Source organism: Nothobranchius furzeri, chromosome 4 (genome assembly GCF_043380555.1).
Source record: "Nothobranchius furzeri strain GRZ-AD chromosome 4, NfurGRZ-RIMD1, whole genome shotgun sequence".
NCBI classification, from domain to species: domain Eukaryota; kingdom Metazoa; phylum Chordata; class Actinopteri; order Cyprinodontiformes; family Nothobranchiidae; genus Nothobranchius; species Nothobranchius furzeri.
In genome coordinates this window covers 79,821,430-79,844,095 of record NC_091744.1, presented here as the reverse complement: position 1 = coordinate 79,844,095, position 22,666 = coordinate 79,821,430, and the positions used below count along the sequence as shown (strand labels likewise).

At 44.0% G+C, this 22,666-nt stretch overlaps 1 protein-coding gene across 1 annotated transcript in view; it reads left to right on the top strand.

Moving 5' to 3' along the window:
* nup160 (nucleoporin 160) overlaps positions 1 to 22,666 on the top strand; it is a 56,183-nt gene that overhangs the window by 21,498 nt on the left and 12,019 nt on the right. The window contains exons 11-21 of the mRNA XM_015964991.3: positions 5,004 to 5,174; positions 9,293 to 9,392; positions 13,085 to 13,250; positions 15,266 to 15,399; positions 15,512 to 15,666; positions 15,768 to 15,904; positions 15,975 to 16,045; positions 17,056 to 17,206; positions 20,847 to 20,916; positions 21,072 to 21,170; positions 21,251 to 21,370. Of these exons, the coding sequence (XP_015820477.3) occupies positions 5,004 to 5,174; positions 9,293 to 9,392; positions 13,085 to 13,250; positions 15,266 to 15,399; positions 15,512 to 15,666; positions 15,768 to 15,904; positions 15,975 to 16,045; positions 17,056 to 17,206; positions 20,847 to 20,916; positions 21,072 to 21,170; positions 21,251 to 21,370 (1,374 nt within the window). The remainder of the gene's footprint in view (positions 1 to 5,003; positions 5,175 to 9,292; positions 9,393 to 13,084; positions 13,251 to 15,265; positions 15,400 to 15,511; positions 15,667 to 15,767; positions 15,905 to 15,974; positions 16,046 to 17,055; positions 17,207 to 20,846; positions 20,917 to 21,071; positions 21,171 to 21,250; positions 21,371 to 22,666) is intronic.

Genomic DNA, 22,666 nt, shown 5'->3' with positions numbered 1-22,666 from the left:
CTTTGGCCGCTCCTCATTCCACCCATTCTACAGCTTGTAAGCTTGACTCTCCCATATTCCAGTCAGATTTGACAAAGCTTCTCTGATGAGAAGCGAAATGTCTTCAAGAAACCAAAGAAGTCCAGTTGCCTTCATTTGAACCGTTTGGATTACCATGACCTGGATGACTGGGAACCATCTCCAGCTTATTTAATTGTGTTTCTTCTGTACAGCAAACTTATTGATGAATCTAGTCTCCTCGTTCTGTTCTCACAGGGAAATTTTTTTGATGCGTCTGACGCGTGGATAGACGAACCGAAAACCAGTCAGAATACCATTGCAGTAACTGGATTTGAGCGCAACGAATATTTTAAAAAGATAAACCAAGGAAGGTCTAAATTGCATTGGGCCCCTTCTCCCTTTTCTCTTCTTTTTTGTACTCCGAACATTAGCGCTAAACTAAAGGCTAATTAGCTTTCTCTGCTAAAATGTTAGCTTAACTAGAAGTTGGTTTGTCGGTGATGACACTTATGATGAAAGTTAAACTGATTGGATGAACAGATTTCCCGGCATGCTTATTTTTTGTAATTGTTGAAAATAAAATAAATTGATTATGAATAATTCTTACTGGGTTAGGGTTGGCAAATAGCAAATGAAAGATGATCAGTTAAACGAGTATAAGACAAAGAGTTAATCGAAACTAGAAAACTTTCTACTTAAATGGAAAATCAAAATAAATACATTTAAAAATAAATAACAACCAATGAAATTGTCGTCTAGCTTTTAAGGGCAACCACGAAAGAAGTTCATACACATAACAATGGTGAGTATTAAAAGGACATCTTAAAGCTAAACGACATAAGCTATTGTAATTAACATCAAGCAAGCGAAGGCTAGTTACTGAGGAGTTCTGATATATCTGCATAGTCAGTAGGGGTGTAACGGTTCACGGGGGAGTGTTGAACCAGTTCGGCCTGTTCTGTTCGGTCCACTTGCATACCGTTCAGCTTTTCATTTTTCCCGTTAATTAATGAATTTTTATTTGTGTGATTTAAGAGCAACAGATGAAAGTTCCAAGGCGAGTTTTCGCGTGGACGCTGTATTGAGTGACGCATGTTGACAGATCGAGAATAGGTTTAAGAAGTTTGTTTTGTGCTAGCCAGTGCAGCACTTTGTTGAAATTAAACTGAATAGTTTCCTGTATTTCTGTCTTACTTGGCTTCGAACAATATAAGACTGTATCATCTGCATACAGATGAACACAACAGGAGTTGCAACACATTGGCAAATCACTAATAAAAATTGTGTTCTCCCACTGAAGAACCTTGAGGGACACCTCTAAAGACCCCTCGCGTGTTAGATTCAGGCCCTGTCCACACGTAGCGGGGATCTGCCAAAACGTAGATATTTTTCTACGTTTTGGCCTGTCATCCACACGAAAACCGAGTTTTTTCACACGAAAACGGATCTTTTTAAAAACTCCGGCCAAAGTGAAGATCTGCGTTTTCTCCGTTTTGGGTGTCTGCGTGTGGACAGACAAAACCAAAGTTTTAAGGTCCGCAACGTCCCTTTCCGCGACAAAAAATGCTGACATCACGTGTGCGACCTGTGTTTACACTAGCCGACAGCATGGATGCCCTCAGAGCTGCGCTCGCTTCATCAATGGTCCAAGCGCTTTCTGCTTGTTTGTTTTTGCAAGTGGAATTACTGCTCCTTGCGGAAGACCACAGACGAAGGATGAGGTTAAGAACGGGGGAAGTACTGCCGCCTACAGGTCTGGCATGTCCTTAACAACGTATTCATCCGGGTACGTGTGGACAGAGTTTGTTTTTAAAACGCGGTGGTGTGGATGCAAGTTTTTGGAGGGGGGATATTCGTTTTCAAAAAACCCGGCTACGTGTGGACTAGGCCTCGGACTCATTAAAAGAAACCAATTGAGAACAATAATGATAACATGAATTAGACCACAATAAAGACATATATAGTTGTGGTTCAGTACATGGAAAAATGACAAGATTTGTGTGTGTCACAAATCTTGTCCTAAATCAACAAGAAGTGAGCATCATGGGTGTCAATTTATGTAGTCTGATTGTGTGAAGAGCGAAGAAACCGGCCTTCTGTACAGGACAGATGAATGATGGGGACATGGCCTAAAGTCTGGCGATTGTGTGCGATTTTTTGCCTTCGCACAGGATTGTTCGTGACAACTCCAGAGAGGTGGCACACTGTACACCACATGATTTTGGTGAGGCAGACTGCATGATGTCACTCTCCAGCAGGACACGCTGGGTCATGAGCGCACCTCCTGAAGCATACGTCAATAAGCAGACCGCTAACCAAAACAAAGCCGGAAAGATAAAAACACAGTTTTAGTGTCGTTTCACGACCCAACTCATCTTCCTCAAAGAGGACGCTTCATTTTTAAAACCCTCGCTTTGGCGTCACACTCCGGCTGCGTGCCTCCTTTTCCCGTCTTCCAGCTAAACAGCTGATCTGTCAGCTGGTCGTTCATCCTTCTCCTCCTTCATACACAGGAGCTAAACTACAGAGAAGTAACAATCAGTCACGGATCGCTGCAATATCTAAACCTCTGCAGTAAAACGCTACTGAACCACCCTTACCGGTTGAACATGTGAGATTTCCACCAACAGCAAAGGGATCTCATGTTTTTGTGTTTATTTTTTATGTTCGTGAGCTCATCTCCTCTCAGCTCTCACAGAATCACGGTTAGCACAATTTATCTGATGGTCTAAAAAAGGTAGTTTAAATATTTTAGTATAACTCTGGTTTAACTTGGGCTGTTAACAGAAATAAAAACTGGTGTTTAGTTTATAATCTGCATTTTAAATATAAATTAAACCAAAGCTCAGAGAGGCGGAGTCTGCAGCATCCCTAAAATGTGTTTTCATTGGTCGGTTGCAGACAGGAATCGTAGGTTTTCAAGCATGCTTGTAGACTGTCGGAGGCTGATTTGGGACCTGTCACTGTATGTTCACAGCATGTTGCTCATATATGCAAATCACTCTGACGTTGACCGTTTTTTGTCACGATTCTGCTCAAGATGAGGGATTTGGCAAAGATGGCCAAAAATCGCACAGAGTGAGCCGGGTTAATGCCATGTCCCAGATCAAATAAATTATCCAGCAAACGTCTTAATTTTATATTAGAAAGTCTTTAAAAGTCCTAAATTCAATAAAATTTGGAGATCCCTGCTAGGATTTGCTTTATGATGATAAACTGATGTTAAATTCAGCTTAAAGAGAAACTGGGAAGAAGCTTCATTTAATTTTAAGTTACAGGAGATCTTGTTTCCTAACCCTAACCCTCGGACCATTATAACTGAGGACCCCTGCCCTAAACAGTAGAAAGCATAAAACTCTGAACTGAAAAGCTGAAAATGTTTTTACAATTTAGGAGCAAAAACAACTTCATGCATGTTAATATAGCTCAAAATGTAGTTGAATAGTGGAGTGACCAAAACTGAACACCAAACATTGGAAATGTCTGACCTTCAAACCGCTTTAAAATCTGGAACTTGATCAGAAAATATTCATTAAATGGACTTTAAAGAAGTTTAACCACCTATACATGTACAGAAATGTAAAATGTCTTCCTCAGACATTCTCGTGCAACGCCCTGCTCCTGTAGAACGATCCCTGGCATTTTTACTGTGATTGTGTCTATCCCTGTAAAGTCACAGAAAAAGAGCATGTTCAGGTAGAACAGCCTGCATCCCCGGTGCCTTCCAGGCGCAGCATAATGCGAGATGACGTCATGCGTGTTTACACTCCGGCATAGTCTGTAGCGTTTGCTATCTGTAGCATAGCGGCAGAGCGAGAGCAGAGTTGCCTAGTTAGCGACTTTTTCGCTGTTCTTGGCGACAAGCCTAGCAACACTTCAGAGGACCCCTTGCTACTTTTTGCAGAACCTTTAGATATTCACTGCAGATTAGCAACAAAGAAACAGTTTGCATCCAAACCGTTCTTCAGGAGCAAGGAAAGAGAATAATAATGTGTGCATGTGTGTGATCACATGAACCATTCTCGACTGGGCTAATGACAAAGCTACAGCAGAGCTGGGAACCGCCGACTTACGCCTGCTGCTGCTGCAGATGATGCCAAATGAGTGGAAATCGCTTAAAATTTGAAGCAGTTGAAAAGGTTCAAAAACGTACGGAAGCAGATTATAGACAAATAATAAAGAGAAGCATAATCACTGTAGTTAGAATGCTCTATCACCATTCAAACAAAAAAAATCAAAGCTGCTTCAGCTGGTTACACCTCTTTAGCGAAATGGAAGATTGTTTACATATGAAAATTATATATCTGGAGATAAAGGATAATGTGCTGATTTGTTCTCAATTTTTCAATAAATATAGAGTTTTGTCTGCAACTTCATCCCAGTTTTTCATTTAAGCCCAGCGTGAATTTAAAGTGTATCTTTAATGTTCTTTAACTCTCAGGTCGAAAGTTACTTTGGTTATCCTTCGAGGTTTTCAGATAACCAGCAGGTGCTTAAAACTACTAAATCAGGGGAAGTGTGCAGGCTTCCCTAAAAAATGCACTGTTTTGGAGTCACGTGACCCGATACATACCTCAAGGAAAACTCAGAGGAAGACGTGCTTGACTCTGGTTATTTTTAGTTGCTGAGGTAACACAGACTAAACTAGTTTAACGATGTTTGTGTATGTTGGGGTTGTCTGGACATCGTTTTTCATCGATTTCCTCAAGAGAATTAAAAAGAGGCGCATAGACATCAGATCATATAAACATAGAGGCGACATGAGCCGGGGTTTTCTATCACCGCTGCTGTAACTGCTGGCCGCCATGTTGGATGGGTCACCAGTCACCCCCTGTGCATTCATTGGGCTAGATAGTCAATAGCAATCCTACATAATCTGTTTTCAATAGTACGCCGGATTTTGTCCTGTTACAATACAAGACCTTCTTTCATGTGGGATACCCCGGATGTAGATTGTGATGGTGTTGGAGAGTTCATTCACCTGTCCTCTCCTGGTGTCTCAGCTGCAGGCCAGCATCACAGAGTTCGAGTTTTCTCAGGAGGAGTACCGTCAGCTGCAGGTGGAGTTCTGGTCCCGGTTCTATTCCTGCTGTCTGCAGTACCAGGAGGTGGAGTCCACCCCTCTGGGGCTGACTGTCAATCCCCACACGGGTCTGGCCTGCGTGCTTCGTAAGGTGAGTGAAGGGGCGGAGCCTCACACTCAAACACAAGCTTCAGTTCCACCGGGGTTTTAAAGTGTATCTGACTTGGTGTGGGTCTCTCTCTCTCTCTCTCTCTCTCTCTCTCTCTCTCTCTCTCTCTCTCTCTCTCTCTCTCTCTCTCTCTCTCTCTCTCTCTCTCTCTCTCTCTCTCTCTCTCTCTCCTCTCTCTCCTCTCTCTCCTCTCTCCTACTCTCACTCTCTCTCTCACACACACTCACTCACACACAAACATAACTACACACAAATTTGTTATTGTGTATCTAAAATACATTTTGAGGTATTACACCCCACCACAAGACTTTCACCAAAAACAGACATGAAAAAAGGTCAGAGGTGAAAAAGATTAGTGTTCAACTACTCAAGTGGGGGTCCAGGGTCAGAAGAAGTTTAAACATTTTATATTTAAAACCGTCAGGCTGGTGCACTTTTGAGTTATACATGTTCACAGCATTATAATGATATGTTTGAGTTAACAATGGGATTTTGTCCTTAATGAATCCATTTCAACTCTGCCCACAACTAGCTGGGAAATCCACTGATGCACCCATGCTGCTCTGGTCATTAGTTACCAAAATAACTAACCAGCTGGGCAGAACTGCCTGTTGAGCGTGTGAACGTGCAGAACTTGCCAAACTGTGTGATTCTCACGACTATGTAAGGAAGTAGCTGCTGTTATTTATTTGTTGTTGTTTATAATAAAATACATCTGTGGGGTTTCAGGCCAAAGGCAGAGCTTTATGCCTCAGAACAACCTACTTTAGATTGTCGTGTGTTCTTTACACCAATCACAATGTTCTGTTCCAATGTTCAGACATCCAAACCTTAAAAATGAAATCATATTTTCATCAGTCTGTGAACAGCTTAATGCCTGGAACACACCAGAAGCTTTCGGCGTGAGCTCTTACCTCGGCTTTCCACCGGAGCCGTCAGCAGCATGTCATAGCTGCTGATAGGAACCGCTGTGGTCAGCAGAACCTTTTCCACCGGAGCCGTCAGCAGCGCGAGCCGGCCACGTCTCAGGAGCAGCATGTCGCGGCCTTTACGCGCCGGTTCTATTTTCTACGCGCGACGCCTCTGAAACGGGTCAAGTTCGACATTTTTGGGGAAGGAAAGACCGGAAATCGGACGCGGAAATGGAGCAAAGCTCCCGAGATTTTCAGAATAAAGAAACTTACTTCCTTCCGGTTGCTTTACTTTTAAAAGAAGTTACTAACTGCGGCCCCGTGAGAAGTTATCACCTAGCTAGCGGTCTCCTTTGTTTTTCAGGTCCGTATTGGATTATAAAACGGACAGAACATAAAATACAAACATTTTGGAGCCATGTTGTAGTTTTCTCCTGCTTGTTGTTGTGTTTACTGACGAAGTCACTCGTGTGACTTCGTGCTCGGTCGGTGACAGCTGCTCCTCTGCTGCTTCGCGTCTCGTGGGAAGGGCCAAGCAGCAGCTTACGCGAGCAAGACGTGCTGCTGCAGTAACGTGCTGCTGACGGCTCCTGTGGAAACCCGGGGTTAGTTTTCATGAGTTGCGTCAATTCTGGCAGGAGGTCAAACCAAAGCAGAAGAGGCAGGCCGGTAAATTTAACAAAATAAAAGAAAATGTTCTAAATTAAACACTACGATTGATAAATATGATAATTTTTTGTGTATCTAAACAGACTAGAGAGATGAAAATGAACAAACACACTCACTCCTGCGGAGAAACGGCGTTTCCATATTTTTAAATGTAGTTTTTACAGCAAAAGATGGATTTAATAAACGTGAATACAAACAAATACGTTTAATCGAAAAGTAAGTAAACTACAGTGTTTTACAGAACCTCAAACCTTTATTTACTTACCCATTTAGAAAGGAACTGGTCTACAAAACAGCAGCAGGATCAGTTTCTGATACCAGCAAGTGGGGCAAACTGGTTACACACACACACACACACACACACACACACACACACACACACACACAGCAAGGGGGTGGGGGGGTTGGAAAACAGTTGGGGTGAGCAGAAGCGCTTGTTGAAAACTCTCGCCTGACGTGAATGAAGGAGGAGCGGACGGCGCTCAAAAGTCGTGAGCAATCCACTTTGCGGCGCTTGGCAGCGGGGGTGTTCCAGGCGTTGTGTTTGATGTTATCCAGCTTAAGCAGCTCGTTTCTAACAGAGCTGAGCTGTGGGAGAAACTGTTGAGGCTTATTCCATCTTTTCTATCACCCGTGAGTTTGGTGTATTTATTAATTTACTGTTAATTATATATAACGGGTCACTAAAGTCATTTGGGAATATAAAGTATTTCTATTGGAACTAAAGCTAGTCAGCAGCAGCTCACATGTTTCTTCCATACCGCCAGGAGAAATCTTCTCATCAAGCAGCTCTTAGGTGATCAACAGAGTCACGACCAGAACAAAAACAAAACGACTAAAATCAACGTAGAATTGGAGGGGCGCCTAATCACTCAGGTGCATCTCTGTTAACGATAGAATTTGCAGATGCACAAATGGACAGGTACTCACCTGTTATAAAACACAGGAAATCCTCATTAAAATGAAGTTTTTTGCATCATTGCTTTGCATCACATACACTGCATGCCCACTTTTTGCACCATTGTGTACAAACAAACAAACAAAGTATTTTTAGCTGCAGAACTGTGGGAGTTTAAGCTTGGCTGCCAGTGCAGCTAAACGACAGGTTATTTAAGTTGATGCTGCTGCAGTAACCAGCATTTCTATGGGAAAAGGCTGCTGCCCAGACGCCACTCAGCTGATTATTTAGTATCAGCCGAACAGGCTTCGGTTTAGGACAACACACTGTAAAGCCTTTTCCACATCTGGGTTGGTATGGTTGGGGCTGGGTGGCATTGGTTCGGGTGCAGATCAACGTGGCCAACCTACACACAAATTTTCTTTTTTGTATCATGGAATATCTTCTCATGGGAAAAAGTTTTCGATATATCATCCAGCCCTAGTAAGCACCATCACTGGCGCCGTTTATGCAGTCCAGTGTAGTGAGGACTGTCCAGATCTTTACATCGAGGAAACTAAACAATTACACAAGAGCATGGCACAACACAGGAGAGCCACCTCTTCAGGTCAAAACACTGCAGTCCACCTACACCTGAAGGACAACGGACACACCTTTGGAGATGACAAAGTCCACATTTTGGACAGAGAAGATGGACGGTTTGAGAGAGAGGAATTAAAGAAGCTATCTATGTCAAACGAACAAAACCCACTTTAAATAGGGGAGGGGCTAATACAGCTCTGGATCTTATTCCAGAACAGTTTCAGTCTAGATCACACCTTCCTGCATCTAATTAATACGACTTTCACACAATAGAGGCCAACGACCCATCAAGGTGTAGGGAGGAGTTAAAATCACATGTAGTTTCTGCTCGTTAAGCAACAACAGACAGCCACAACTTATAAGCTCAACTCTCCCATATTCCAGCCAGAATTGACAAAGCTCCTCAGATGAGAAGCAAAACCAAAAAAGTCCATTTGTCTTCACTTTAAACCCCTTTGGATTACCATGACCTGATTACCATGACTGAGAACCTTCAACAGCATCTGAACCACATTATTTTATTAATTTGCTCCCTGTTCTCTTACTGATACTGTTGTTCGCATCCTCATAACACTCCGTCCTCCTCTGCTGCCGCTGTGAGTTGTGGTTCTCATGGCTACTCTTGTTCCTCTCTGCTTTCTCCTCTCCCCACTGGGCTACAGCAGATGTTTACTCCACAACATTCAGAATGTTAATGAATCGCGCGTGGGGGAAGCCCCTGCCAGTCGGAGGTGGTAGGGGTGGATTTAATCTGGCCAATCAGTCCATAGTGTCGCCTCGGTCCAAGTCGGACCTCCGAGGAAGAGATCTGAAAAAAGAGCCACCTCACAACGGAATACACACATTATCTAGTTGTGAAGCCAAATAAGCTACCCAGCCCAGGCCATACTGACCCAGATGTGAAAGCGGTTCTTCACCTCTAGGAAAACAAAACAAAGGTTCAGGTCCATGTATGAAATGGGACCAAGAGGTCCTGATCACTATTGCTGACAGCTTCTCCAGCTGATCCAATCTGTAATGGTTTTGTTCGTGTGTCACAGGGCTTTGTGTCCTTCCTGCTGCCGTGTTTTGCCGTGGACCACCTGTACCTGTCGTATGATGAGTACCTGATCTCTGAAGAGGAGACGCCCATTACAGATGGTATGGACACTTCCCACCATGACAAAAAGAGCTCAGTATTCTGTGGGTGGGTCAGTCAGTGCACTTTTACAACGTGCAACGCCTGATTTATACTTTGCCATCTACTTGGGTATGGAGACGTCCAACGATATTATGCGCTGCTCAGGCAGCGGAGTGTTGCAAAGCAATTCCTCGCCAGGACAGCAGAGGGCGTAGTGCTGGTCTTTGGTATCCTGCCACCATAACACTCGTGTATCCGGTCCCCGATAGTGTATTTACTAATGTGTTTGTACGTTTCAGAGACTTTATAACACGGACAAATCTGTCCTCCATTCTCCTCCAGCTGTTCATGCTGTCGCCACCTCTAGACCCACGTTTCTCGTCGTTTCCGTCCACGTTTGCTCCATATTTTGTACTCCTTCACTCACGGGTGAATAAATGTAAATATTTTCGGACATTTTCCGCGATGCGTTCTTCAATCTGTTCTGGGTCTGACGCTAAATATCTGCTTACGTTTTAATGGAGCTCCAGCGGTGCTGGTGATGAATATACAGGAAGTGGCGTCCTGACCAATCACAAGCTTGCATCTTCCATCACTTTCAACAGATGTTTAAAATTTTGGGCATGTCTCCGTCACCTTCTGTAGGCCCGTCGGAGAGCCCTTATGCCGACGCATAATGGCGTTGTGTGTCTCCGCACCGACGCAGACAGAAAAGTATAGATCAGGCTAAAACATCCGTCTGTCAAGACGGAGAACGCAAGCTTGAGATTGGTCAGGACGCCGCTGTCGTCTACAGCGCCGTCATTGCGCCCTCAAAAACAAAGAGAATCGAGGATATCTAGCGGCAGACACGGAGCAGCTTGAAGAATACCTCGTGGAAAAACTCTAAAATATTAACGTTTTATTCCCCCGTGACTGCAGGAGTGAAAAGATGCGCAGCAAGCATTTTATTCGTGGACGGAAATGACGGGAAACGTGGGTTTAGCGGTGGTGAGCGTATGAGGAGGTGAAGGAGAATGAGGGACAAATTTGTCTGTGTTAAAAAGTCTCTTGAATACAGACAAACACAATATAAACACACCATCTTGGACCGGGTACATGACAGGATGCCACAGAACAGCGCTACGCCCTCTGGTGTCTTGGAGGGGGATTGCTTTGCAACACTCCCCAGGAGACGGAGAAGTCTGAGGACAAAACTTCTCCGTTCGTGCATCTGTGTCCCTCGTGGAGCTGATGGAGATGTATAAACCAGGCATAAGGGTCATGTGCTTGCAGAGATTCAGTCTATGTCCTTTATTACATCTAGGGAAGTCCCGATCAGGTTTTTTTGCCCTAGAGTCTGGGTCATTTGATTTTGAGAATCAGCCGATACCGAGTCCCGATCCGATACTTTTGATGCATAAAAAAAGAAAATAAGAAAAGGAAGAAACTGTTCCAGAATGTCCCTTATTTTTTAGTCAATTACCTTTTTATTTTAATTTTTAACAACAGATCACGTCTGTGAGGTAGCTTGGACAATCAAGTAATAAATAACATAACTTCTTCACTTTTGGACTTTATTGCTAATATAAAAAGTCTAATATAAAAACAGATAGCACTTCAACTTAAAATACCTGGCAGGGGTCTATTTTGCCTCGGCCCCCAAAATGCTTAGATACGCCCCTGGGCATGGGACGGAGTTTTGAAGATGATCTGAATTGTAGCAACTATATAAAAACTACATGCTGATAAATGATTGCTTTATACAGGTACAAACGTGTAGTGGGATAAATCTACCTACATTTTATTTTTTTAAGAACTTTGTTTTGTTTTCTTGGCTTTTATTTTCCTATCTTCCTGTCCTGTCTGTCTCTGATCTGCCTGCATCTCCCAGTCCTCCAGAAAACCTCCTGCCTGCTTCCTTCTTTTTCACTTCACAAGTCACTTTTTAACTAGCAGATCAAAATGATCTATTGACCGTAAAAAAAAGCGGAGTGTGCGCCGCGCTGCCCGGCTGCGCCAGTGACGAGCGAGCGCGTCCACACGTCATGCTCAAATACAGACAGAACTTACCAGAGAGAAAATGAACGGACACGAATGACTGTGTGTTAATTGTATATTTTTGGTGACGCCACTTAGAAACTTAGAAAATGTTACTGTGGCCGTGTGCAGAACGCAGCTGGAGTTCATGAATAATCAGCGGTCTGCCTGCTGCTCTGAGTCCATGTAAATAATATAATGTAGGTAGAAACTGGATCTCTTTTGTGCTCCTTCTGGGTGTGGAAGTTAAGGGCATCAGGGGAGCCTGAGAACCTTTAAGGAGAACCAAGTTGCTCTCCTGTAATTTGAACCCAGTATCCGAGTCTGGATCGGGAAGTAAAGACGGAGTCCCGATCAGTCTGAAGCCACGTGATCGGGGCCGATTTCCGATCATGTGATCGGATCGGGACATCCCTAATTACATCGTCCGATAGTTTCATCTCAGTCTGTCTGAGTCTAGAGTGCTGAGAGCCAGTGTCTGATCTGGAAAAGGCTTTCTGACAATATTCACTCATCCTTCAGAACTTTTTTCTGTTTGTTCTGCCATCCCAGTAGGATAATGTACACCTAAACAAATGTACAATGTCTACTTTTCTACAGTGTCCAACAATTTGTATTAAAAAGCACAATAAAGAGAACTTTCTTTGTCATGAAAGAAGAAAATACCTGCAGTACCTTTCCTCTCTCCCGCAGAGGTTCTGCTCGTGTGTGTGTGTGTGTGTTTATGTGTGTGTGTGTGTGTGTGTGTGAGAGAGAGAGTGAGTGTGAGAGAGAGAGAGAGAGAGGGAGAGATCCAGCAGCCGATAACCGTTGTAGACGTTCAGGCAGGAAGATGTCCATCAGTTCACGAGTCCCCTGCAGCTCCACAGGGAACGGCTGGTCCAATTTTACCGCTTAAGTTGTCTTCGGCACCGGGCTAGGGTTTCCAATGTCTGGGAGTGACGCCATCGGGAGGGAATTTCCGTCCTCTTGTACATTTGCGGCTCCGCGGTTGAGTCCGGTTCTTGGTCTTGGGTTGAGATGTACGTCCCCACTCAAAGATCTTCAGCAGGCATCCCGTTTTGTTTGCTTTGAGACAGTGACCTCGTTCTTGTGGAGTGGCTTGGTTGGCTTTTTTCCAGATGTTGGAAAAAATGACGGTAGCATGTGTGCTACCATCTTGATACTCATTCTTAAGCCTAGTTGATGCTCCTGCGGAGACACACACACATTGACAGATGTTTTGCCTATAGACTTCTCCGTCACCTGGGGAGTGTTGCAGAGAAATTCCTGGCCGGGTCAACAGAGGGCGTAGTACTTTTCGAGGTATCATGTATTATGTATCTGCTCTGGTATTTTTGTATTTCAGATATTTTAACACACACACGTCATTCTCCACCTCTGCATGCGATCGCCAGCTCTAAACCCACGTTTCCCATCATTTCCATTCATCCTTCTACTCCTCCAGTCACGGGGGAATAAAACATTCATATTCTTAGACTTTTCCACGAGGTATTCTTCAAGCTGCTTCGTGTCTACCGTTAGATATCGTCGGCTCTGTAGTTTTGGTGGATTTCAGGGAAGCAGCATCCTGGCCAATCATAAGCTTGCGTTCTCCGTCTCCTTCGATGTACCGACGCAGAAGCACAAATTGGACTTCATACTGTTTCTACATGTTCTGTTATAGTTGTGGTGTGCCTCCTGTCATCCTCAGACCCTGACATGGCCAGAGACGTCCTTCAATTGGTTCAGAGTCTGCGGCTCATCAGTGACGCAGTTTCTGAGGAGATGACCTATGAGATGGAGAACGCGCTGGAATATCTTCAAATCCCAGAGAGAGCTGCTGAGCTTGTCCTGGAGAAAATGCTGTGCAACGACAGGTAGGTCAACTGACACCCTGCATCTGTCCTCCACCTGTCCCTCATCAGCAGCAGAACTAAATAAATGCATTATTTATTCTGGCAAAGCTCCGTTGACGGTTCTCGTTGTGGGGCGGGTTGTCTTTCAAACCATCCCCGCGTGCTACTGGACAATGAACAAGTGATGTAACGTCCAGCAGTGGTCAGTTTAGCTACTGTTTGACCATTCAACATCTGGTCAAAAAGGAGGCATGAGACTGCACGTGTTCCCTTTAAATCAGCCTGCCTTCCTCACACCGGCTGGAGCTCAGAGCCTGCAGCTCTGACAGAGATAGCGAAATCATAACAAGCTGATTTATTCAACTCCTTATGAGTTATTCCTGAGACGCAAACTAGTTCCAACTGTTGTTACCTGGAGATGATTCTGGCCTGACCTGTTCGTACTGCAAGTTAATCTACGGACTTCGGTACCTGGGGGGCCTCCGACCCCCCCCCCCCCGACATCTCGTATCCGAAAAGGGCGTCTCTACTTGGGTACGTAAAACACAGTGAGATTGTGTCTGATGTGGTTTTTGAGAACAATCAACTCATAGCTTAACGCAAACCAAATTCTTTTACATCCAGGATTCAGCTCTCCTAGATCCGGAAGTTCTGACTAACATCTCATTCACACATAGGTTTCATACATCACATCTAGTTCCATCCATCACTGTAAATGCTTAGTTAACTTGTCATGTTTTAATTGTTTGAAAATAAATTCTTACTTTTATAAACCTGACTGTTTTCTGAATCAAAACGAAGTGTGTACAATCCCCTAATAAATAAAGAATCCTAGAATCTTCTGATTAAAGCACAATAAAGACCAGACAGGGTGATATTCTATATTTAGACAGAGTATCCCAGCTTACTGGTCATAAGTAGAGGTAATATATATTGAGCTCTTAAAGTACCAACAATTAGCATTTTTAAATCTCGCATGAAAACTCACTACTTCAACCTTGCATATAATACATAGTCATGGACCACTTTCGACATCTGCATTCTTTCTACAATAGAATGCACAATAATTAACATCTGTATTACTGTGGTTCTTTCATATGTTTTTATCTGTTGTTTCACATTCCTTTGTGTTTTTAGTGTTTTACGACTGTTAGTTCGAGTATTTTCTTGTTTTCATTTTTCTTATAAACTATGCTTTAAATGTCATTCTGAACGTGTTAATTAACTGTAATCTTTTAATGTACAGCGCCTTGTCTGGTTGTAATGCCATGTTGAATGCGCTTTATAAATAAAATGGTATGGTATGGTACTCAATTTACCAAACCCTACAGTGACATACTGCAACAGATGTCGTCAACGAGGCTCTTGAAGAAGGCAAAAATGCATCCTTTTTGTAAATTAAGGACTTCTACATACATCTGTCTGCTCCTGATTCTAATCAGTCCAAGTCCTAATAGTCCAAAATCGATGTAAAAGTCGTTTAAAAGGAGCTGTTGCCATCTTGTTCCACACCATCACACCATCCTACCCACCAGACAAATGGAGTGCCTTGATCGGCCCACAAAGCGGTTAGAGCCCTGTGACTTACCCACCACTGTGGACAAATCACAGCACTCTATTGGTTTGAAACCCCTATAGAGAGCAGTGATTGGCTAGCCAGAATGCTGCAGAGGTTCCAGTGGAGCGTTCCTACACTGAACTAGTTTCCTTGGCTAATCTGAGAAGTGCCGCGGCTGGTTTGAGTCGTCCCCATAGACTGATGGATTCCAACGCCGCTGATGCTTCCAGTGTGAAGTAGGGGTCACCCGTGGTCTGTGGATTCTTGTTGCATGGACCCACCCAGGAATAAGACGTTACCTGGAAACACTTGAACAAGTCCTACAGGTCACATATGACTGTGATCATGTGATCGGTGTGCCTAAAGTTGAGCACATTTCCATGGAACTGGGTTGGTTTGGGTTTTGGGTGGTTTGGACTCATTTCTCTTGAGTGTTGGAAACATAAGTGTAGAACATCTGTGGCCTTGCTTCCTGCAGTGAGAACATCATCGTGGACATTCAGAACAAACTGCAGGATGTCCGGAATCCCCCTGCGGCCATGATGGTTCTGATAAGGGAGATGGACCTGGAGACGGACTCGGAGTTTGGTGGAGATGGACTGGTGGCTCCAGGTAGTAGACATGCTCACTCTCTCTCCATAACACACACACGCGCACACACACACACACACACACACACACACACACATTATGATGGCTGTATTCCCTGCTCTTTGTCTTGCAGGACTGAGTGTACGGATGAGCCTGTCTCAGCTGTACAGCAGCAGCTGTGCTGTTTCTCTTGTCTGCCAGGCTGTGTGCCACTTGGCCATGACCCGAGCTCGGTTCTGCAGAGATCTGCTCATCCTGCAGAAACTTTACCTGCGATTTGGAGACAACGTGAGCTTACACGTCTGTGCTGTTTCTGGGCAACCCAGACATATGTCAGTGTGAACTAATTTTGTGTGTGTGTGTGTGTGTGTGTGTGTGTGTGTGTGTAGGTGTTTCTGGGTGGAGGGGGGCAGCTTCTGCAGCTCCAACAGGATCTGATCCCTCGAACCTCCCACCTCCTCTCCTCTTATCACCTCCTCAAACACATCAGTCAGACTCTCACCTCCTTCGTTCCTGTGGACACCATGTGAGTACAGGTGGATCGGCACGTCCATGTAAGGTTCTGGTCTGAGTCAGCAGCTTCACTTGTGTTTCAGAGATGTGAACCTGCAACACCTCACTGCGTTGGAGCTATCTGACACGCCAACTATGACCCCAGCTAGATCAGGTCAGATATTACCCACTCACCCATGGGGTTGGGCATTTATTCAATTTCAGTGTTTCCAATTCCAATTTTCTTGTTTCTGATCGATTTTCGTTTCCGACCCTTTCAAGAGGCAGGGTCCAAAAGGTGGACATGTTTTAAGTGAGCCGGTTTTTAACGTTTTAAGAGATTAAAAACAGACTTGCAGCACAATCCGTGTTTGTTTCTGAGCCTCCTGCTCACAGCCCAAAGTTTAGAGCTGAAGGAGCCTCCCAGATGAGAAGTAAAATGTCTTAACCAGAGAAGTCCAGCGGTTTTCAGTGAACAGTGATGCTGCAGACGGGGTTTCTGCTGGCTACAAAAGTCCAACAGCTGATCAGCTCTCAAAGACCTTGATCACAATTTACAAATGACAATTTTTCCACGGAGATTGCCCAATTTTTATCGATGGCCGAAGCCACACTTTAGAACGTCTCCTCGCATTTTACATGGCTGCACGGTATTGAAAACACTTCCAGCAGATTCTCCGTCGTTGGTATTCGGTGGCATCTACGACGATGGTACAGTAGTAAAGCGCTCGCCCCGTAATCAAAAGGTTGCAGGTTCGAGACCCGCTCAGTCTGCCACTGCTGTTGTGTCCTTGGGCAAGACACTTAACCCCCTTGCCTGCTGCTGGTGGTCGGAGGGACCGGTGACACCCTTGCTCAGCAGCCTCACCTCTGTCAGGGCGCCCCAGGGCAGCTGTGGCTACATCGTAGCTCATCCCCACCAGTGTGTGAATGACTGAATGAATGTGTTGTAAAGCACCTTGGGGGGTTCCAGGACTCTAGAAGGCGCTATATCAAATACAGGCCAATTACCATCTACTTCCGGTTAGCTGATCGGGAATCAAAGCTAGTAATCGAATTTTAAAAAATTGAGAAATTCCGGTAAAAGCGGATTCCAATCGATGCTCAATGCCCAACCCTACTCACCCACACACACATCTGTCTTAGGCTCTGGTTCCTGTGATCATGAACTCTGTGATGTTTCAGTGTGGACCCCTCAGACGGTGGTAGAGCTGTTCTATCAGACAGTAGGACGGAGGATCATCATGTCGCAGGTGTTTTCTCAGCAGCACGGCGACTCTCCGCTCATCTGGACTCATCTGATCTCCAATGTGGTCCAGCTGCTCGCTCAGCTGCTGTATCCTTCATCCAGACTCAGTCAGGTTACCAGTCACATGACCAGCCATCTGGTAACCTGCAGACAATGAAAACGTTCCAAGAAACATATTATAATTTAATTTAGTTTTCAAGGTCATTCCTGCTTTCTCTTAGCCTGGCAAGCCAGACTAAATAAATGTATTATTTAGTCTGGCCACGCTCCATGGACGGCTCTCGGTTGTGGGGCGGGTTCTACCGTTGTCTTTCAAATGATCTCCGCATGCTACTGGACAATGAATGTGACATACTCTTGTTTCACTCTGTTGCATCATCCCACCCACCAGGCATATAGAGTGCCCTGATTGGCCCACAAAGCGGATAAAGCTCTGTGATTTGTTCACTAAGCAGATAGAGCACTATGATTGGCCCACCATTATGGACCAATCACAGCTCTTTATGTGTTTGAAACCCCTCTAGAGAGCTGTGATTGGCTAGCCAGAGTCCTGGTAGGAGCTGCGGAGGTTCCAATGGAGCGTGCCTAGACCAAACTTTGCAAAGCAAGAACTTGGTCTAGTTCACTAGGCTAGCTTTCTCTACCAACAGTGTAGTAGTTAAAGCACGGTGACACATCCAGATGATTTCAACCCGGTAATCAACACATTCGTTTAAACTAGATCTGCAGCTACTGATTAACTTAATAATGGAATCATTGGAGTCAAGTCAAGTCAAGTTTATTTATATAGCGCCAAATCATGACAAGAGTCGTCTCAAGGCACTTCACATAATAAACATTCCAATTCACAGTTCATTAAGCCAATCAGAAATAATGTTCCTATATAAGGAACCCAGCAAATTGCATCAAGTCACTGACTAGTGTCAGTGACTATACAGCAATCCTCATACTAAGCAAGCATGCAGCGACAGTGGAGAGGAAAACTCCCTTTTAACAGGAAGAAACCTCCAGAGAATCCCGGCTCAGTATAAGCAGCCATCCTCCACGACTCACTGGGGATAGCCTTTATATTGGAGAAGCCTTTATATTTCATTTGCTTTGATAAATGGTACAAATGTAACAAAGTACAGGGTGGGCCATTTAAATGGTGACTACCTTCAAGAGGTAGTCACCTGAAATGGTTTTCCACCAGTCTTGAAGGAGTTTCCAGAGGAGTTTAACGCTTGTTGGCCCCTTTGTAAACGATGGTCATAAAAATAAAGAAAACACATTGAATAAGAAGGTGTGTCTGAACTTTTGGCCTGCACTGTATGTGAAGTAAAGATCTAGCCCCACCCACCACTGATTTCGCTGTGCATCTTTTGCCCCGCCCACATGCTCAGAGATGCGCTCATGACATCACTGATATCTTTGCACCAATTTTGGAGAGCCCATATGCTCAGTCACGCCTACATCGTAAAGCTGTGTGTAGTATTAATTCGTCCAGGCCGATGCTGGTGTTGAAGCGCCATAAGCTGAAGAAATGTAGTTTACCAACAAACAATGGTGATTATTTTACTAACAAAGTAAGTGGTAAATATCCATCAAGTACAATTTCATCACAAGTGTGATTTGTTTTTCCTTCCTGCAATAAAGGCAAAACTGAAAATTTAAAACATTATGGGGTTCTTTTAAAAACTGACTTGCAACAAAACACAGAAATAAAAAGAAGAAAAATCACTTGTTGGATTTTAGCGGCTAAATAATACTCAGTCTCAGCATAGCCGTCGATACTCAGTTTCTTCATTTAAACCCTAGACCACTAACCTCGTCTTAGGTCCACAGCTGATGCCTGAAGCACCTGAGATGCTGAGATTCTGGGACATGGAAGTCGTACTGTTGTGTACCGCTAGCTTAGGGCTACACTAGCTTAGGGCTATGCTAGTTTAGGGCTACACTAGCTTAGGGCTATGCTAGCTTTTTGCTAAGATAGCAATCTTGTCCATCAGCTTTAGTTAGAAATGTTCCCACTTTTTCTCTAGGTGTCGTCATCCCTTTTCAAAATCAGAATCAGGTTTATCGCCGTGTAGGTGAGACTCATCTAGTAGGAATTTATTTCGGTGGCAAGGTGCAAACATGCATACAAGTCAGGCCGTATATAGATTAGTATACATCAGAAATAATCAACATAGGAAACATAGCAAGATAAATAATCATTGATTTTAGTGGTCACCTTTCTCACGCCCCCCGAGTTACCAGGTATGACTGTGCATGTGCTTCAAGGTCAGAGCAGCGGAGAAAGGTACAGCCGCAGATGTGAGAGAAAAATACAGCTTCCAAAAAGAACAACTTTGGTTCTTAAAGGGGCATTATGGAAGTTTGACAGCCAAAACATGTATAGAAATAATACATTTTGCGCATGCTCAGCTGTCTAGGCAAGTTCTCGTTATGAAGGACGGGTACCGAAACGAGACACCCTTTCAAATGACGTGAATCGGTGCTCGGTCGGTACCTTAAAAAGTACCGAATTCGGTACCCATCCCTACAGTAGTGACAAAGCTAGCTACATTTCCGAGGACCTTTGGCTACTTTCTGTAGAACTTTCTTCTAGATATTTCCTGCAAATTAGCAACAAAATAGCCATTTTCGCTCCAAACCATTCTTTGGTTTGACGTTGTTTCAGCTGTCATCAAGGATATAAATGTTACAGATACAAAAGATGTCACTGGTGCTTTAGCTCACCTAGTAAGACGTCGGACTCTCCTGCAGAAGACCTGGTTTCGATTCTGGGTGTGAACATAGTTTATGTAGTTTCTTTTTTTACATTAATGGTATATTTTTTTTACAATAAGATGCCCACATTTTTATTTGAGACTCGCCGAACGGCATTGAATTCACAGATAAAAAAGATGTGGGTTCAACTTTCATTTTGGAACAATTTTTCAAGCAAGGGAAGGGAATGGTCTGAGCATGCAGGAGGACTGACCCATCTTAAACCTTTGTCAGCTGTGCTGAAGAGAAAGGTACAGAACCAAATTATTTAATTAATTAGCTGCGCGTTCTCCTGTCCTCTGTCCTCCGGGCCACACACACACACACACACACAAGGGACTGTCTCAGCTATTATTTTGGTTAAGGAGTGTGCACGTACAGCATGCGCGCCTCGTGCACGAGCCTACTATTGAAGTTGCCGTTACGCTTTTGGCCTGAGGGGGCAATCGCGAGCATAAAAATTCAAAACTCCGTAAAGTCCCTTTAAGTTCTTCAGTGACAACTTTTGGTAGTTGTAACTAATCAACACATCTACACAGCACTACCTAACTCTTTTGCCACTCTGGCCCCTCATGTCCCCAACAATTTTGGTGGGTGGGAACTCGACAGGTGAGGCGGAGGGGGGTTCTAGGGTAATTTTCCTGATTGTGACATCACAAACGAGGACTCAGTGAAACAATTTGTTTTAGGCTGATCATTCTCGAAACCAAACACTGAAAACTGTTTTATTCCCCTGTGGAGTGTTTTTTAGAGGCAGCAGAGACCCACATAGGTCAGATTCAGATTTCATGTCCCTTTAAAGGCTAATGTTGACCACAATACCTGTGGACAGGTGAGAAAGTTTGCTGAGTTAGGGATCAGTACTACCAGGCCTCACACTCAGCTGATGAAACTATGTCCTCATAACTCACAGGTTCATCTGAAAGCTGTTAAGTTTCTTCAGCTCTGTGTGTTTGTCTTAACCGATGTTTCCCAGTTGGCCCAGTAACCCTGGTTTCCAGTTTCTGGAGTGCCTGGTGGCTAATTGTCAGTTCACACAGCTGCAGGTGAGTCTTTTCTTACTAGTGTGGACTTCTAACCCAACAGAACCAGATGTAGTGGAGCAGGTGACCAAACAGCTGGGCATCTGTCCTCTTGTCATCCACATGTCTGTTTAAACCTTCATGTAAGTAGCTTGAGAGCGAGTGTCTCACCTGTGCAGGAGTACATGCGGCTGATTGGCCCGTGGTGTCAGGTGAACATCGGCTCGTGTCGTTTTGTGCTGGGTCAGTGCCACCTAGCTAACGGGGAAGGCCAGAAGGTAAGTAAACGTTCTTCTGTACACCTTACCTGTAGCAAGCTCACAGGACTCACTGTGACATCATTTCCTGTTTGCACCAGGCTCTACAGTGTTTTCAGGAAGCGGCATCAGAGGTGGAGCGGGAGGCGTTTCTGATGAAGCTGACGAGCTGTGGGGATGAAGAGGCTGCTTCCAGCCCCAGATTACAGTACTACAACAAGGTAAGGCAGCAGTAGTGGTGTGACATCACCAATGTAAGTAAGTAAACTTTATTTATATAGCACTTAATGTTAGGTAATTTTATCTCCCATCCAGGATTACCTTAGGGAAAGTTCAACACGCAGGGGTTATAATAATCAGCTGATCAAAACCATATACCAATAATCGACCAACAAAACAATTTAGACTTTGCAAAGTGGAGAATGAAATGCACACCACACAGAGGTCCGATACTTCACTCTCATCAAAGTCCTCCAAGAGTATTTATTAAGCAGACACACGGAAAGATACAACGCACACACATTTACACACACATTTGAGGTTCTCACAGACTCAGGCGAGAAGGCACACCAGGTGCAATTTCTAAAACAGAGCTGTCTGGACTTCTCAAGGGAGTTCTACTGATAAGGGGGACCAGCCCCAGCACCAAGTCTGGTACCGAGAGCAAGGTCAGTCCTCCCAGTTAGAGCTTACAAAAGCCTGTCTGTTCCCAGAGAAATAGAAATAGATGAACCTTCGTTTAAAACCCCCAGAGATCAAACCATTGAAGACATTATTAACAGTAATATCAGTTTTTATCCAACACTTATCACAGACATAGAATCACAAAGTGCTTCACTTAGATCAAAATAAAACAGTCATAAAATCATAATGATCTCAAAACAGAAATGGATAAACATCAGAAAAAGTCATAAAATTATTAAATTTCATAAACAGATAAGATTTTACAAATTTAAGATTAAAAGAATAAAATTAAAGATTAATGTAAAAGCTGCTTTAAATGAAAGGGTTTTAATAGTGTCGAGACTGTCAATGCTACGTGAGGATAAAGGAAGATCCTTCCAAAGTCGGGGTGCAACAGTCTGGAAAGAGCGATCACCTGGACTTTATATCTGGTCTTTGGAACTTCTAGAAGGTTTTGGTGTGTGGACCTGAAAGCTCGGTTTGGAGCATAAGGCTTTAACAGTTCAGTAATATAGGGAGGAGCTTGACCATGTAGAGCATTGAAAGTTATAATCAGGATTCTAAAATGAACTCTAAAGTTAACGGGTAACCAGTGCAGAGACATTAAAATAGGAGTGATGTGTGCTCTTCGGTTTGCTCCAGTTAGGAGCCTCGCTGCAGAGTTCTGGACCAACTGAAGGCGGTCAAGGGCTTTTTTGTTAAAACATGAAGAGTGTGTTACAGAACTCTAAACGGGAGGAGATAAAGGCATCGATAACTGTTTCAAGTTCATGTTTTGACACCATCCTTGGTCAAAAACACCCAAATTCCTCAAGCTCGTCTTGACGACAGAG